Source organism: Rhododendron vialii, chromosome 4a (genome assembly GCF_030253575.1).
Source record: "Rhododendron vialii isolate Sample 1 chromosome 4a, ASM3025357v1".
In the NCBI taxonomy this organism is placed as follows: Eukaryota; Viridiplantae; Streptophyta; class Magnoliopsida; order Ericales; family Ericaceae; genus Rhododendron; species Rhododendron vialii.
Window position 1 is genome coordinate 1410674 of NC_080560.1, and position 18965 is coordinate 1429638.

The 18965-nt window shown below is 38.8% G+C and overlaps 2 protein-coding genes across 2 annotated transcripts; one reads left to right on the top strand and one right to left on the bottom strand.

The window, feature by feature from the left end:
* Positions 1 to 7277: 7277 nt before the first annotated feature.
* LOC131322486 (uncharacterized) lies at positions 7278 to 8196 on the bottom strand. Its single transcript, XM_058353819.1, has one exon. It carries the CDS (start codon positions 7867 to 7869, stop codon positions 7567 to 7569), a length of 303 nt encoding a protein of 100 aa, XP_058209802.1. The 5' UTR covers positions 7870 to 8196; the 3' UTR covers positions 7278 to 7566.
* Positions 8197 to 9210: 1014 nt separating this feature from the next.
* Positions 9211 to 18430, top strand: LOC131323172 (mitochondrial import inner membrane translocase subunit TIM50). The gene is made up of 10 exons (XM_058354853.1): positions 9211 to 9631; positions 10754 to 10842; positions 14928 to 14964; positions 15679 to 15740; positions 15812 to 15925; positions 16596 to 16700; positions 16789 to 16887; positions 17447 to 17603; positions 17717 to 17819; positions 18213 to 18430. The coding sequence occupies exons 1-10, from the start codon at positions 9367 to 9369 to the stop codon at positions 18256 to 18258; spliced, it is 1077 nt and encodes a 358-aa protein (XP_058210836.1). The 5' UTR covers positions 9211 to 9366; the 3' UTR covers positions 18259 to 18430.
* The last annotated feature ends 535 nt before the right edge of the window (positions 18431 to 18965 follow it).

Genomic DNA, 18965 nt, shown 5'->3' on the forward strand with positions numbered 1-18965 from the left:
GAATTGTCATAATTGTACAATTCAATTTTTTTTTTTTCCAACATTTTTCCATCCAAGTCCATTCTATCGATCCCACCGTCTCTATGGACTACCTGTAGACAATCGACGGCTCGAATCTTAATCGATTAAAAGACAGTTCAGATTTGTATACGATTTGTATGCGCTCAGATTTGATCCGAGCCGTACGTGCCGAGATGAAAGGCCGAATTGGCCGTTCTACACCCGCTCGGTAGGGAGCTGCTTCGCTCGATCAGCAGCATCCCCGGGTCTAAGATAAACGAGTCTCGTGGATAACTAATCCAATCCCACTTCGTCCGTCCCGCAAACAAACGTGCAAGTCCAATGGTTCATATTTGAAATCACAGTATAGAACTTGGAGCTCCAATGGCACAATACCAAAATTGGTTCACATTTGGAACCAAGGATGTATATAGCCATTCTCGTCACATAACCAATCACAACTGAAAAAAGAAGAAGAAGGGAATAGAACCTATGAACAAGAAAGTGGAAATTATATGTATTGGACCATTGATTTGAAAATCCCGAATTTTTAAATTGAACCCCGAATTTGAAAATCGATGGTCTAGAATCGTCAATCTAGACCATTGATTTTCAAAATTCGGGATAATTTCTAAATAATCTTTCTGGATACCTAGCACTCCTCCACATTTTTTGGTGCCAACTTATGGCAGTGGCTATGGCCATTTTTTTTTTTTTTTTTAACATCTATCATTATTAGACTTCCTTTCCAAAAATTGAAATTCTCCTCCCAAACCTAACAAGCATCGATTTCAAACCGACCCAACAGACAAAAGAAAAAGTTGTGTAATTATTGTATTTTGCTTGTTACTACAGTACCTCCTATTTGTCATTTTCATGGAAGAAGAAGAAGAACCCTCCAAGTAACAGCAACAGGCTGGCTTTCCAAGTGTTAGATACTACTACTACCACTTTTGAAAGTACACTTCTATTTTTGTCTGTTATTCTTTATCACACTGGCTCATTAACTAGGGGTGAGAAAAAATCCGCCAAATCATAAATCCAGTCTAAATCAATCCAAACTGAAAGATTTGGTTTGGTCTTTTAGTAGTATGGTTTAAAACAATTAGAAGCCGCGTTATATGGTTTGGTTTGAGAATTCACGTTCACGGTTATTGTTCCAAATTGATCTGAATCGTATAATCATTATATATAGAGTTATATATATGTATATGTAATTTAATTATTAGTCACCCAATAAATATGGGAGCCTTAGTGATCAACTACTTTCATACTTCTTCTTTTTTACATGGACTTTCATACTTTATTGATCCTATTAAATCTACCACAATATTTAGTTTTCTTTTGCTGCCAAGTTAATTTAGACTAAGCTTCTATATATTACAACTCATTCCTAATTTCCTACGGTTATTAATTTATTATACACAAAAAGCACATGGGATCACCAGATCCACTGTCCAATTCCTAAATTTCTATACATGAAAACCAATTCCATTCATATTTCTATAATTCCTTCACTACCAAGACTAATTACCCTAACTTTCTATACAGTTCTTATTCTATATAAAGTTAACATGGTAAACCTAAAGGGCATTCATATCTTGCCCAGCTAACAAGTCCTCTATCTTCTCAAAACCGTGGTTTAAAATCGAAACCGAACCGTATTTTAATGGTTTGGATTGGTTTGGTTCAATGTCTTTTATGGGTTGGTTTGGTTCTCCAAGTTCATAATCCATAAATATTGGTTTGGTTCTTAGTTTAGTGTAAAACCGAACTAATTCGGACCATGCTCACCCCTATGACATTAACAATCCACCTAACAATGGAAATCAGTTTCCATAATGGAGTTAGAAATTCTGTCATATTTTACTTTATTGTTTTTTCTTTTATAGATTTCGATGAAATCTTTCCAACAGTCCGAAAAAAATTGAAAAAATATTATGATAAGTACATTACTTTTAAGCTCGAAAATTGCACAACGGGACCAATTTTATGAACTGAGACCGGAGCGAGTGTTTTCTATTACCAGATCTATAGAGACTCGCAGAAGGGACAATGGCTCCAAGGTCTATATATGGATGAAGCTTTAGCTCAATAGATTAAGAGCATCCACACCCATAAAGCTAAATTTGTAGCAATGAAATAGTGTCAAATATACGGTGCTGCACCCATGTTTTGCCATTGCCATTGGCTTATATTGCACCCCCACCGGATCAATTCACCAAATCCGTCATTAACCTGCACGCTTACTGCGCACACCTAGCCGTTTAGCAAATGCGCGAGAGAGACTGAGAGAGAGAGAGATGTGAATTTCACTTAGTCCATTGCATACTTACGTGGGTTTCACTTTCATCCAGCACACATTTTTAGGCTCGGATTAACGCGTGGCTCAAACGCATAATTCAACTCTTACAGAGACAACAAACTGGCTCAGATATTTCTTCTTCTTCTTCTTTTTAACTTAAATGACCTTTGCACTAGTAAACCAAACCAATGATTAGTTCTTCAGGGTAACGGAAAGCCATGGCTAGAGTAGAAAAGAAGCATATAAAGAAGAAGAATAAAGCAAAAGAGGCCAAAAAGATATTTATTACAGGAGAGTGTCTTTTTCACAGAGCTGTTCAATCTCGCGCGTCTATTTGGGCTTTGGACGGTCCAGATTTTAATGAAATTTTTTCGGGAAAAAGTTAATCACAATCAATTATTACCGGTCATAATTGGTTTTCAATTTGAATCGTTCAAAAACACTTTGGACAGTCGCAATTGAGCTCCGTAACTTTTTCTTTACGGAACAGCTGTAAAGAAGATTTTCTCTTATTACACACTTACATGACTAAAGATTTATTGCTTTCACCCAAAGTTTCCACTTCCTACCGCAAGCAAAAAAAACAGGGGAAAAGGGAAAACGAAACACAAAGAAAAGACAAAACAAAGCAGAAATCATTTGTACACGAAGTACAGTACCCAACAAAGAAATCCCCAAATGACAAAGCTCATGAAACCCAAGGGGTAAGTTTGACCCAAGTAAAAGACCTTAGTCCCTCGAGCTCGTAAAAACCCATCGGAGCCACTAAATATTTCTCGATCGTTAATTTCAGAGTTCCAAAATTATTTGAAATGTGCGTAAGCTAATTTTGACATCTGGCTATAAAAAAATAAAGGGGGCGAAAGGATCATGCATGATATATATTACGTTTTTACGATACACAAAGTCACATCTTACGTATAATTTCAAACGACGACTATGTCACAAGATGAATGCATTTTAGTAATTTGCACATCATCTTGTGAGACCGTATGCAGCAGTTGTTACACTTCTTCCTCACAATGATTTCCAAGTGATTATATTAATTAATAAGCCATGACTAGTTGTTGTTGAGCTTCTATCCTGATTCCTTCCTTCATCCTCCTTATGAATTCATCAAATTTCTTGTTCAATTCATCTGTACTCAACAACCCTTCTTCTTCTTCTTCTTCTGCTGCTGCTGCTGCTGCTTCTGCTTCTTCTTCTTCTTCTTCTTCTTCTTCTTCTTCTTCTTCTTCTGCTTTTGCTGCTGCTGCTTCTTCTTCTGCTTCTGCTTCTGCTGCTTCTGCTTCTTTGATGAAAAAACCAATAGAATCCAACTCTTTCTCACACTCCTGATTTTCTATAACTGGAATTACACCTAAAGTGCTGTTCAAAAGCCCATTTGGTGCTTCTTCCTCTTTATCTTCAAAAACGAAATTTGAGTCTTCACTTTCTCCTCCCATTGGGTATTCCTCTAATTGCCCGGGTTTTTCGAAGGAAACATCTTTCTCAATCAAACCATTTTCAGTATCTCCAGTTTTATTGGATAATCCGGGGTTAGAATCGGATGCTGGGGAAAGACTGATGAAGCCAGAGGTTTTAGCAAGGAGCATTAGGATTCCATTAAAAATGAGGAAAATGCAGTTTTTGTCCATTAGAAATTGGAGAGAAAATGTGGAGAAGTGGAACTTAGAATGGAAGAAGAAGGAGAACACAGAAACTGAGAGTAGCAACTGTGTAGCTCTTTTTAGAAATAGAGATGTCATGGAATGAGTTAGACTCTGGTTGTGGTACTGAACTTGATCCATCTCTCTCTCTCTCTCTCTCTCTCTCTCTCTCTTGTATGAGTTATGAGGCAGGTTGGTTGTGAAGAAACATGCAGGAGGGATGTCTTATATATATAGGGTGGGGATGGGTAGTTTGACAAAAACACCCTTGTTGGGCCAAAATTTGGGAGGCACAAATGACAAAACTACCCATTTATGGTTTCTTTGGGCAAATAATTTCCCCTTTAATTTGAGTGTTGTGTGGTGGACCAAAGTTACAGAGGGGAGCTGATTTTCTTTGAAGTGGTTAGGTGTCACACCCCCCAGAAGTAAGAGTGGTCTTCATCTTAACCAATTTGAGATTGACTGTTTTTTTTTGGCTAAATGAGAGAGAGATGTGATTGGAGTAAATGGGTATTTGGGTTCATGCCTTAAAGATATATACCACTTGGGTGGTAGACGAGTTGACAAAGCAGCTTCAATTCTTGTTCACGCAGTCGCAAATCAAACTTGTTTGTACTAATTGGCTAGTTGCATGACTTTAGTAGGGTGATATATAGAAAATTATGAGTTATTTTTTTCGAATCCATTGCAAACACAAAAGCACTATAATCATTCCATCCGATTTAGCTAGGAGCTACGTCGATGGCCCCCTCATCTACCCTCTTAACGTTGGCGAAAAAAATGGTTTCAAGTTATATCCCACAAGTTAAGATTTCTCTCGTGTGCTGATTTCTTATGTGCTCCCTAAAGTGATAAATAGAGGGAATTATCACGGTACTATTTCACGATCCAAGCGATTCATGTAGCAGGGCTCCATGCGCATAACGTTCAAGCCAAAAATCAAGTTTATCAAAAATTGGTATAAACTTGGTCTAATCATGTTTATCTAAAGGGAAATAAATGGTCATGACTGTTTGTTTGTCTTGTGACAAATACGATTCGTTCAAATGGATACTGATATCCAATGAACTTGGTTTTTTACATGGATGTTAAACACACTTGAAGACTTACAAAATAAACTGTTTGAATCGTCAAATGAACTCGTGATCGACCGGTCCTATTTTACTTCACATGAGGGATATATATATATATATATATATATATATATATATATATATATATATATATATATATATATCGGGGCGGTTCCGGGGACACCTAAAAAAACACCTAAAAAAACACCCCATAGTTCCGGATTAAATTTTGATGATCCGAGCCGCTCAATGTGATCAGAACGTGATTTTAAGGGTACCCGCGAGAAATCAGCAAAAAAAATGACCGGGAAGGACTTGATCCGAACAGTTTCGAACAGTTTTTTATTGAACGGTTCAAATAAAAACTGCTCAAATCAAACCTTTCCCGGTCATTTTTTTTGCTAATTTCTTGCGGGTACCCTTAAAATCACATTCTGCACACATTGAACGGTTCGGATCATAAAAATTTGATCGGGAACTATGAGATTGAGATTATGGGTGTTTTTTTAGGTGTTTTTTTAGGGTGTCCATTGAACCGTTCCGTATATATATATATATATATATATATATATATATATATATATATATATAATCATATATGGGGGAGATCTTCTTCTATATTCCACACTGATATTTCCTCCAAAAAGAATCATTTTCACCTTTTTATATTTGTCAAGAATACATCTTTAAATGTGAGTGAATAGTTCCTTTCCTCCTTTACCCTCCTTTATGCCAAAGACACTTTAATGAACTCCTTCTTAGTACGTGTCAACAATGGGTTTGGACCAGTTGCCAAAACAACCAACCTGTCTAGACACAACTTTGAGTCTTTAACTAAGCCTTAAAAGAGGAGAAAAAGGGCAAAAAAATTGGATAAAAGACAAATAACACGTGGTGATTTGAGAATACCATTTCGTGTCAATCACTGTTACTTCTCTTCTTAGTTAATCCTATGTAGGGGTCCGTTTCACCAAGATTTTTATTTTTTACTACTAGGTACTTATTTTTTGATTTACGCAACAGGTATCGTTTATTGTCGAGATGAAACTTAAACCGTTGAATTGTCGAACAGACGGCATCCGAGCCGCGCAACACAGTGCTGTGCCAGCAGCTGCACAACACTAACCTCCAATCCCACAATGCATGACCTTTAATTCAAAAAATAAGTACTTATTTGAAAAATAAATACTTATTTTAGTTGGTGGAATACACCCTAATTGATTACTTATTTTGGTTGTTTATGATTTTTTGTGATGTTATTTATAAAATTTGTGATAAAAAGAAAGGCACAAGTTAAAAAAAAAGAAAAGAAAAGAATCAAAGTTATGAACTTTTGTAGTGTATTTTATGAATTTCCGTGACCAATATACAAATTTTTGGTTTTCTATTGCAATATTTTGAGATTGTTTACCATTTTTGTAGCTCAAAATACAAATATGGCAAACTGCACATCAATCTTTGGAGGTGTAAGTTCAAAAGAATTTGTTAAAGGAAAATTCTAAAATCAGTTCAATGGGCTGACAATAATAAGTATGTGAATATGTCTTAAATGGTGTATGCTAAATGAAATTTTGCGTCTTCTTATTTGATCAAGATTCAAGTTGGGGTTTACAAAATGAGATTCATTTTTGTAGGGATTTGTATGGAATGTTCCTAGCCATGGAAATTATGGAAAGTCGAATGACAAAAGGAAGGGGGAGGGAATTATTGTGGTGGGCTCCAGTCCTTTTTTTTGGGGCAACAAAAGGGGATCCTATTCCTTCCTTAGCCATGGAGATATCACGAAGAAGTTTGAGGACTGTCAGCGCGTATCTTGGCTGATTTCGAGCCTCAAGTAAATGATTGGATAACCCTTTAGCGGTTCCTTATAATCTAGTACTATATGAACAGCCCAACCCATCCTGCTTTTCTAGCGCCATTGACAACACGATTTCGCTCTGCTCATCCTTATCCTTGTGAATTAAAAGGGGGCGGATTTCACTTCAGTTGAGACTTGGTTCGGTATCTTTAATGGAAGTGAACTCTGAGGGAGAGTTAGACTCCGTTTCAAATCTCGCACCAACCCTAAAAAAATGATCATTAAAAAAGCGACAAGCTCTCTGGTTGTTTTCTCATACCCATTTTGTCCGATTCTCCTAAGGTTTTTGAGGGCAGAACCATGAGCGAGGAGCTTTAGAAAAGGAAAAATCTGATCTTGAATTCATGGTTACAAAGTCATTAGACAATTGCTAATTGATTTCAACATTTGGTCAATCAAACTTATAAGTGCCCTGTTGTTTTAATACTATCAAAGATTCAGGGCAAAATTCCCTGGGATCAAGGCCTCATGGCAGCACATTTCTGAGTTTTTGGATGGATAAAAGGTACACAAAAGCAAAATAACAGACACGAAAACCAAGTACGTACAACAAAGTGCATAAAAAACGACACTACATGATCGAGGTTTATTTTGAGTACGATAAAACTACGAGACCAATCCGAACCAAAAAGCTCACTTAATGCGCGACATTAATGGAATTGGAGGTTGAAAACGAGCTTATGAAAGTTGATCAGGCCACAAGAATGCTCCAATGGCAAAATTCCTTTTTTCTTCAAGGCTACCTTTGAAACCAATCCCATATTCTCTGAGAAGCAAGTCAATCTTCAACTCCTCCATCTTCTCATAATCTTCCCTTTTGTACCTGGGATAGTGAAGAGGCATTTGGAACCCTTCAGGCACCACACCCTTTGTTGTGATTTCGAAGCTCAGAGCAGCTTCTTGTGTCTGATTTCTGACATCATGAGTTGAGTGCCCAGAAACCAAAGTGTGTGCAGAATTAAGAAACCAAGTCAAACCCATCTCTTCTTTCAACAAGTAGCTGAGGAAGAGCAGGGGTGAAATCGGTTCGGGTCGGTCGGGGATTTTGGATCTAGAACTGATGCACACCAATTCCGTCCGAATTATTCTTCGGGGGACCGAAATCGGTTCGTGGTGGATTGGTTTGGTCTGGATTTTCAGGGTTTTTCGGGTTGGGGAGTTCAATGAATCAATATTAAGGAACAGGGCGAATTGCTCCAGTATTTATAGTTGTGTGAAGGATTCGCAAAAACGTTTCCAGAAATTAATTGAGGTTTCTTGATGGGCAATCTAAGTGACAGAGGGGTTTATGGGTTCTTGTATTAAATGCTGTTAATTTGTGGAAAAATCTCCACCTAGCCTCTTGCAAGGCCATTGGACAGGCCAAGTCACGACCTTGAGCAATTAGTGGTGGTTGATCGGTTATATCACCAACTTGCAAATTTGATGTTTCCTATAATGATATGACAGAATCCTCTTGCCAACGGGCTAGGCAAGGCGTGACATGACTTTTGCTTGATTGTATGGCTTCAATGTCTCATTTCTTCTAGCCACATGGGGGAATGCTCGTAATTCCACTATAGGGGGTGCACTAGCTCCCTCCCATCCGCTATCGTTCCTAGGCTAGCCGCACCGCAAGCTAGCTTGACTACTGATTTTTGATTTCCAATGCCTCATTACGTGCCCAGGGATACCTACCAAATTGGGAGTTGTTCTAGAGAGCACTTTCCATAGGAACATCAACTTCCCAAAATTTAGGGGTACCTCTTCATACAAGTTCTAAAAAATAATTTTTTAAAAAAAAGAAGAAGAAGAGAAGTTGCATTGATGTATGCCTAATAGCACTTACAAAACGGAATTCATTACAAATATCTTGTATTGATGTGAGAAGTTGTTATGTTGGGTCTGTTTAGATAACTTTAGGAGCTCAAGTCAGCTTACACGTACATCGTCTAATCTCCGAAGACCAATCATTCTATCTACTAGCGGAAGGCCAATTATAACCAAGACAAAGCCCCGTATGAACTAACCCCAAAATGAGCATTCTCGTAATTCTCAAGCCTTATTTAACTTTAACCAAAATCCTTGAGTCCAACCTTTTTCCTTTGTATTATTTTCTTTGATCATTTATTTATTTCAATTTTTGATCATCAATCATGATTTACTTGGGCCTTTTATTGGGTCGGGAAAGCTTCGGCCCATAGAAAGGTATATGATGCTAAGGCCTTAAATGGGCGGGCTGGAAGCCCAATATTGTCAACACCGACCTTGTATTAAAAGGCTTCAACGTCGGCATTTTGGGCCCACCAAAAGAATTCTCTCGCACGTGACACCTCATTTTCCAATCGACTCTCTCTCTCTCTCTCTCTCTCTCTCTCCCTCCCTCCCATCAAATTCCCACGCAAAACCCTACTTCAACCCTTCTCTCTCTCTCCTCCCCTCCTTCACTCTCTCTCACTCTATCAAAGCTTATGCAAAACGCTGATTGAAGCACCGACAATGTCTGCAATAGCTCGGTCTCGACTTCTATCCCTCATTACCAAGAACAATCGACGCCGTTACTCTGACTTCACTTCAAATCCTCACAAAGAACCATTTACCACCTCCTCCTCCTTCGCCAACGACTACGACCGCCCTCCGCCGCCGCCGGATTCTTCAATTCCGCCGCCGGATTCGCCGGAGAAGAAGTCGTGGAGTTTCCTCAAGTACACGCTCGTCGCTGCCCTGACAGGCGGTGTTGCCACTGCTGGTTACGCCTCTTACGGTTAGTTAGTTGCTTTTTTCTACGCAAGAGTGTCGTAGCGTTTAACCTAAACCTTGATGCTTTGCTTGCGTGCGCAAGATTTTGATAGCAGTTAACCTAAATCTTTATAGTTTTTTTGTCTCCTTTTGTGCTTGAATGGCTTGGAATTATGTGTTCTATTTGTTTCATATGTGTCTAATTAGAGATATACTACATGTTTATGACTATGTTGCTTTTCTACTCAAGATTGTGATAGAATTTGACCTAAAACTTGATGTTTTTTTCGTCTCCTTTTGTGCTTGAATGGTTTGGACTTTGGAGTTATGTATTCTATTTGTTTCACTTGCGTCTAATTAGAGATATACATCGTTATGAATGTGCACTATGAATATATTTTTCAGTAATTCACGAATGTGTACGTATTTCTGTGTGGATTGAATTATTGTGAATTGAATCAAAATTACTGGAGAGGAAAATGAATCCTGAGATTAAAAAGGCTTACCATATATTACAAAGCTCCTGCATATGCAGAGCCTGGGAAAGGGTTGATGTACCTGGCCTTACAAGTTGAAAGGCTGTTTCGAGAATCGAACCCGTGACCTTCAAGCCTCAGTGGGGCAGCTTTAACGTTGCGCTAGGTCTGCCTTTAAGGCCACAACGGAAATGAATCCGGATATTGACGGAAAACAAATCGGTTCACTACCTTTGTCCCTTATTTGGTGTCTCTCCTGGCTTATAGCTTTAAAACAATGTTTTGCGCGTTCAAGTCTTGCAACCTAGGATACATTCATCAATTGATTTTTTTTAAGTCTTGGGAGTTGTGAGTTAAATAAGAGCAAGCCTTTACCTGAATGTCTGAGATTTTACTTGCAAATTTTGGTATTTTGGTACAGTTTCTAGACAGTTGGGCAAACGCAAAGTCAGTGTGAGTCGAATAAAGAGGGCCAAGCAATGCTGATTTTCGGCTCGCACTTGAAACATTGATTCGTTCATTTTTTGGTATTTTAATACAGTTTCTAGACATTTGAGTAAACTTCTTTTGGGGTACAGAGTGATCCAAAGTCAGTGGAGTCAAATAAAGAGGGGCAACTGATGCTGATTTTTGGCTTGCACTTGAAACATTGATTTGTTCATTTTTTGCAGCATATACATTGGACGAAGTAGATGAGAAGACAAAGGCTTTGCGTGCACCTGCAAAAAATACACTAGGGGATGATGCATCTGGATCTGATGTGAGTCTGATGTAGTATTTTTTGTTTTGGATTGTTCAGGTGTTATTATGTTTGTCTTTGTTGTTAAGGTAGCCTTGCTCTTTAAAAGTTGGAAGAGAGGAAGTGCTTCAACTTCCAACCATGTGTGGTTTTTTTTTTTTATTCTTCTAATAGTTGACATTCTTTGTCCATTGTTCCTGAAGCAATTAATATTAGGTGGAGTCAAGTTTCAAACATTTTTCCTTAATATCAGCTCCTATATGACTAAATCAGGGCGAGCACATAGTCCGATATATTATATATTAGTTGCTAGGAGAAAGTGCCAACATGTTAATTTTTTTTTCCTTTCCCCGCCTTCTTTCCAATGCAGTTCTGGAAATAGATTCCGTCAGATGAGGCTAGAATTTGAATCTCAGGATTCTGGTTTGCGCAGTTGTTCGCTAGCAATGTACTTATAAAGGGATGGTGACATTACAGTTATTATGAGGGTAGTTCAGAATGTACTTTAAATGAACAGCTGTACCTGATGTGGTATGGTTCATGGGTGCTTGAATATATTTTACATTCAGGTGTTGGAGGAGTACTTCCTCCTCTACTCCTGTTATTTTGTATGGTTTGAGAGACCTAACTGGAAGCTTTGCAAGATGAACCAAACCAAACCAAACCGAACCTTAAGTCTCAATCACTTGGGGTCGGCTACATGAATCATTTTCCTTCATTGAGCTCTGTCAAGGGCCAATTGTTCATGCAAACCTACTATATTCATATCGTTGCGCACCACAGCATCTAATGTCAATTTAGGTCTACCCCTCCCTGTAGCATTGCTACCCAAAGCTATCCTATCCGCTTTCTTAGCTACTGCATCTCCTGGTCTATGGTAGACATGTCCAAACCACCTTAGCCTATTTTTTCTCAACTTTTTTTCTATGGGTGCTACACCTACCATCACACGAACCGTTTCATTTCTAATCCCGTCTCTTCTAGTCTTACTACACATCCACCTCAATTTTCTCATGTCAACTACACTCATCTTATTCACCTGTTGTTTCTTAATAGGCCAACATTCTGTCCCGTAAAGCATCGCTAGTCTGATGACAATTCCATAGAATTTTCCCTTCAATTTTATGGGTACCCTCGTCACACAGTACACCAGTAGCACTCCTCCATTTAAGCCACTCCACTTGGATCCTATGGGTCACATCATCGGCAATCTCTCCATCTCTATTAATGATTGAGCCTAAGTGGCATCTTCACTCTTTCTTCGTGCGCACTGCTAGTACTACTAAACTTGCTGTCTTGCACACCATATACTCAGTTTTACTACTACTTATTCGGAAACCGTTCGACTCTAATGTTTCCCTTCAAATTTTTAGTTTCGTATTCACACCTCTAGTAGTTTCATCTACGAGGACAATGTCATCTGCAAACATCATACACCATGGAATATCCTCCTGAAATTGTCTTGTCAATTCATCCATAACTAAGGCAAAAAGGTACGGGCTCAAGGCTAACCTTTGATACAATTCTACAGTGATTGAGAATTCACTCGTTTCCCCTACTGATGATCGAATGGTAGTGACGGCACTTTCATACATGTCTCTAATCACCTCGATATACCCTTTGGTCACTCTCTTTCTCTCCAGAACCTACCATATGATGTCTCTAGGCATCCTATCATAAGCCTTTTCTAAGTCTATGAAAACCATATGGAGATCCTTCTTCTTTGCTTTGTGTTTTTCTACCATTCTCCTTAATAGGTAGATAGTTTCCATGGTTGATCTTCCAGGCATGAACTCAAACTGTTTTTCTGACACGGTAGTCACCATCTTCAAGCGATGCTCAATAACTCTTTCCCACAACTTCATCGTATGACTCATCAATTTAATACCTCTATAGTTGTTGCAGTTTTGAATATCCCCTTTATTCTTATAGATAGGTACTAGAGTGCTCATTCTCCATTCGTCGGGCATCTTCCTAGTCATAATAATCTTGTTAAGCAATTTTGTCAACCAAGTCACCCCCAGGTCACCTAGACTTTTCCACACTTCAATAGGGATACCATCTGGTCATCTGGTCCTGAGGCCTTACCCGGTTTCATCCTTTTCAAAATTTTAACCACTTCAAACTTTTGTATTCTCCGATAAAATTCATATTTTATGTTCTCGTCAGGTACATACTCTTCCTCCCCACCAAAGCCTCCTTCATGTTTCTCATTTAACAACTTCTCAAAATACGACTTCCATCTATCCTTGATCGCCTCGTCTTTTACCAACACCATCGAATCAATATCTTTTGTACATTTAACTTGAGAAACATCTTTAGCTCTCATTCCTCGCAACTTGGCAAGTTTATAAATAATCTTTTCTCCATCTTTACTATCGAGTCTAGCGTAGAAATTCTCATAGGCTTTCAACTTAGCATCCCTAATGGTTTTCTATAACCCTGGAAACTTTCCTCATTTCGGTCCTTTTGCCACTTTTTAAAGCACTCCTTCTTGGCTTTTATCTTGGTTTGAACCTCGTCATTCCACCACCATGTCTCTTTAGAAATTGAACCTTTTCCCTTCGACTCCCCAAGAACTTCTCTTGATCTTCTTCTAATTCCATCAGCTATGGTATTCCACATGTTGTCACTATCTCCTTCCACTCCCCACCGTACTTCTTGAGACACTCTTTCCTTGAATACCTCTAGTTTCTCCCCTCTTAAGCCCCACCATTTAATCCGTGGGCATTTAGTTTCTTTTCTCCTTCTAATATTCCCCTTGAGACAAATATCTAACACCAAAAGTCTATGCTGTGCCACTAGACACTCTCTGCGAATAACCTTACAATCCTTACATGTCAAGCGGTTTGCACCTCTAGCAAGAAAGTAGTCAATTTGGCTTCTATTAGCTCTGCTCTTAAAGGTAATTAAATGCTCTTCTCGCTTCCTATAGAGAGTATTCCCCACTATAAGGTCAAAAGCTACTACAAAATCTAAAATCCTCTGACCACCTTCGTTAAGGTCACCAAAACCAAAGCCACCATGCACTCATACCCTTGCTTATGCACTCCCACATGACCATTGAAATCGCCTCCTATAAAATAGCTTCTCCCCAAAAGGTATCTCTTAAACCACATCATCCATCTGCTCCCAAAATTGCTCTTTAGTAAGATCATCCAAATCTACTTGGGGTGCGTAAGCACTAATAATATTAACTATGCTCCCTCCGATCACAAGTTTAACTAAAATAATTTGATCTCCTTTCCTCGTGACTGTAACTACCGAATCTTTCAGGTGTTTATCTACTACGATACCTACTCTATTTCTATGTCTATCCTTACCCGTATAGTAAAGCTTATAACCTGTGTTCTCTATCTCCCTAACTTTCTCCCCTACCCACTTAGTCTCCTGAAGACAAATTATACTAATCTTCCTCTTAGGCATGTTGTCAACTAGCTCCCTAGTCTTACCCATTAATGTTCCTATATTCCAAGTTGCTAAACAAATCCTATAATCTTGGGCTAGCTTCTTTACCTGTGCTCGTCCACGTACGCGCGGGAACCCTTGCTCACTTATCACCACACCCAGGCTCCGGTGTGGCGCCCCTTGCTCAATTTTCGAAGCACCCGAAGGCAGGCACAACGCGTCGCTTAAAGGGAACGCCCTAGCATGTCTCGTTTTCATATTTGGATTCATGTCATAGAGATCTGACGGGCTTTTTACGTGCTGGCTATCAGCTACCTAACGCACAACCCTCCTCCTTTATTCGGACTTGGGACCGGCTGAAAAATAAAGATAAGGCTCTAAGCACAAACCAGGCGGAGTTCGAAGCTTTGCAAGATGAAGAGGGAAAAATGTCCCTAACTGCCTTTATTGCTCATTTCTCTTGGTCTGGGCTTATTTGCTCTTTTTTTCATCTAGTTCGTCTGTTATACAAAATTCTGCTGCCGCACCACTCTCGTTCTTATTTTCACCATAAAGATTTGATTACTTCTCTTTGTTATCATCAACTGTGTTGGACCCCTTTGCACTTTCAGTGGTTGCTTTTGCTTTTAGCTACTTCAATATTTTGGAAAGTAAAGTCATCACAGAATAATGCAATCTCATTGATCTGTTTTGTTCAGAAATTTCAAGCTTTGCTTTACTCTGCTGCAATGACAGGTGAGGTCTTTAAATTCTGATATATTCAATTCTATAGATTTTGCTCCTTTGAGATTGCGTTTGTCCTTTTACTGATTTTTGTTTTTCCAATCCAGTTATATTGGAGTTTAACCTTCCAGTACTACTTTGTTAAATTTAGGGGTTAAATACTTGGCGTTGTTTTTAGTCTTGTGTTGTACAGATGGAAGAAGAATTTTAACTTCTATCTAGGACAATTGCAATACTTTGAAGGTGGTTTTGGTTCTGTACTTTAGTGTATACTAACACATCTAGTATTGACAATGTCGCACCCTCTGCACTTTTAGTGAGTCACTGCTATATATGAGAGGGAGAGAGGGGATTCTTCACAAACATTCATGTTCTTTGTGTGCTGGTGAACTGAAAAAGTGTGCCAACATCCTGCATCTCCTGTGTATTTTTCACATAACCCAGGGCACAGGAGAAGGGAATCTTTTCTGAAAATGCTAGCGGAAGAACTTGTACGTGAGCATTTTCTGGTGCATGCCAGATTATCATATAGACGTATTCTGGGGCTATTGCTATGTTTTCAGTTGAAGTAGTTCATAAGGTTGGAAGTCACTGATAATGTTGTGGCGGTTGTTGAACACTTCAATTTTTATTTGGCACAACTTGCATAACTGGAGCATAATCATTGTCATTGCTATCTTACCGTGACTTGTTACTTTGTTAATATTTCTTTGTTATGATATCCAGTACCAGCTAAGTTGGTTGAACTTTACTTGGATTTGAGGAGGTTGACCGAAGAACATGTTCGAGTGAGTAACTTTACAAGTATATTACCCCTTCCAGTTTGTTTACCTTTGCACTTACCATCTCTTCATTATAGGGCTTTACTGAACCAACCTCAGATAAGCTCCTCCCAGATTTGCACCCCATGGAGCAGCATGTGTTCACGCTTGTTCTAGATCTAAATGAGACATTAATATACTCTGATTGGAAGGTAAACATGTGACGTAGATAGTTTACTTATTAGCTATTTTTGTTGGTTATGTGGATCAAACCAGCAGTTTGGTTATGTTGTCGTACAGTGTTGATTTGTTTTTATTCTTCATCATTATGAAATACGCTTGTCCTGTTACCCCTGACCGCATATGGCCTACTTTCTTGTATTCCTGGCTAGGCCTATCAATGGACCAGATTAGATCCAGATTCTATTAGAGTATGATCTAATGTTAATCCGAATCCGATTACTGTAATCCGATCCGATAATCAGTGTGACTGGAATTCAATAATCCAAAATTTAACAGATTGGATTCAGATATATCCGATCCGACGTGTTTACGAAGATTTACATATTCGATGTTATTCTAATATTCTCAAGTGATCTATTTGTGGGTTTGTGATCTGAATTTTTGAATAGGTTAACTGAATCGGATCGGATATCTGATTTTCCGGATTCAGATCCCAATATGTGAAAATTAGGTTTCTGATCCTGTCGGATTGGGATTGGATCCGCCCCTTTTTTTTTTATAATCGGGAATCAGGTCCATGGACAGGCATATTCTTGCCCACATCGAATTGGAAAGGAGTTTAGCATGAAGGATTGAATCCTTGTTACGTCATCTTGATAGCATTTTTGTTTTGTTTGGGGGTTTTTCGGTCGTTTACAGCGCGACAGAGGCTGGCGAACATTCAAAAGACCTGGAGTTGATGCCTTTTTGGAACATATGGCTCAATTTTATGAAATTGTGGTGTATTCTGACCAGCTCCCTATGGTAATTCCAAATTTTCCCTCCCTAAAGCGTGCTACCACTTCCTTTTTGTACTTCATTATTAGTGACAGTTTCTGCTTTAATGGTGCAGTATGTTGATCCGGTGGTTGAGAGATTGGATCCAAAACACTGCATACGGTTTAGGCTAAACAGGAGTGCAACTAGATATCAAGATGGGAAGCATTTCAGAGTAAGTATTTTTTTTCCCCTCAAATATTTTTTATTTATTTTTTAACAGCCCCCTCAAATATTGCTTTAGTTATGTCGCCGTTCATTTTTCCACTCATATATGCTTCCTCTTTTTTTGGTGAGAGGAGATTGATATATGGTGATGTACCTGCACTAGTTCCAGGGACAGATTATGTCCCTATATCTTTCTTTGTTGGGTATTTTTTCATTAAGACTAAAAGTAACTGAGCTAGAGATTCTGGCTTCACGAAGCTGGAATATAGGTTAAGTACACGAAGTCTAGAATATCCTTTCCTTTTCTTTTTTTTTGAGGGAGGGCAAGAGGGTAATTTCACCTACCAAACTCACCTAGGCAATTGCTGACTAGGGTGCCCTCCTCAAAAAAAGAAAAGAAAAAGAATATCCTTTCCTAGAAAATGTAATGGACTTCTATTTTACATTTTCCTAGCAGCAAAGTATTGTCCTGACGGATGCTTTCTAGGGTCCTCATATAATTGTACTTCTAACTCTAGGATTCTTGTTAGTTGATGATGTTAGTAAATTGTAGTTCTTTATGGCAGGATCTCTCAAAGCTGAACCGAGATCCCGCTAAGATTCTTTATGTGAGTGGTCATGCACTTGAAAGTACCCTCCAGCCAGAAAACAGTGTACCTATTAAGCCATGGACGCTTGAAGAGGATGATACAGCACTTTTGGATCTTCTTCCATTTCTCGAATGTAAGTGGCCTGGTATTATCATATTATTATGCCGTCTTCAATATATTATAACCATCTAAGACCACATGCAGTGTCACTGTGTCAGTACTTACGATTTTCTTGGTTTGAGGCAGACGTTGCTCGACATAGACCTGCCGACATTCGACCTGTGCTAGCTTCATATCAGGGACGTGATATTGCAAAAGAGTTCATTGAGCGCTCTAAAGATCATCAGCGGTAAAGTTCCTTTGTAAATTGTATTTTGCTTTCTTGGAATTTGCAAGTCATATAGCCGATAGTTGCTATAATCATGGTGATAATCTCTTGTGCAAAGAGTTTCATAACACAGAGAACCAGATGGCAGTGCCTTTTGGAAATGTTGTAGATGAAGAAAAGAAAGGGCCAGATGCAAATTATTCTTTTCAGGGGCACGATGTCTGACATTTTTTTTGTTCTTCAAATCCATTTGATTTTTGGCTGGTTAAAATGTCGTGAGAACGCTGAAGGAAAAAGAACGTTAAATCTGTTGTTCTCTGGTTGCACTTAAAAATTTACACAACCACAATGCTCTACGCGATCTGATGTTTCGGAGTTTATCTGGCTGACTAGAATTTGGTTCCAATGGTGCAGGCGAATGCAAGAGCAGAAGCAGCATGGTCGTTTCTGGAGACGCTGAGTCAAAGTTTACGTGGAGAGATTTGTTCGGAATTTTTTGAAATTTCAGCTTCTTTGAAGGAACAGCGGGATGTTGACTTGTCATATACTGTAAAATCCATTTTTTCCTGTAGGTTCATTGTCATGTTGAGTGAAGAAGCTGTTACTCTCTAAAGGGGGATTTTTGGTCACTAGATCAGTTGCCTTTTCTTGTTCTTTTCTGAGGCCCGTACCATGATAGCTTGGTATTTCGTCCCTTGTTTCCTTCACAAAAGATGCTTCCGTCCTCGAGATGAAAAGAATCTTTCAATTTTGGCTACATCGTTGTCCAACTCCCAACTCCCAGGACTATGGGGATCGTCGTAGTAAATGTGTGGTGTCATGGTCTCAGCAAATGTGAAGTTAAAGCTAACACTATCATCAGTGGTCCTACTGGAAGTGAGATAAGAGGATTCCTTCCACATGACATGCTGAAATATGGCGAGAAAATCTTATTTTCGGAGGTGTTGTATACAAGTGTTTACAGAATTCAATCATGACCGTATGTTAATAAAAAAATTTCGGAGAAGAGTTGATCTTTTTCCCGGAAAAATTTCATTAAAATTCAGACTGTCCAGAACACATTTGCACGGTTGCGATTGGTTAGTGCTGTAAACAAGTATTTTTCAAATATGGCACATCATGATAGTCCTAATAGGAGAGGAGAACTGGTCCCATAACCATTTTAGC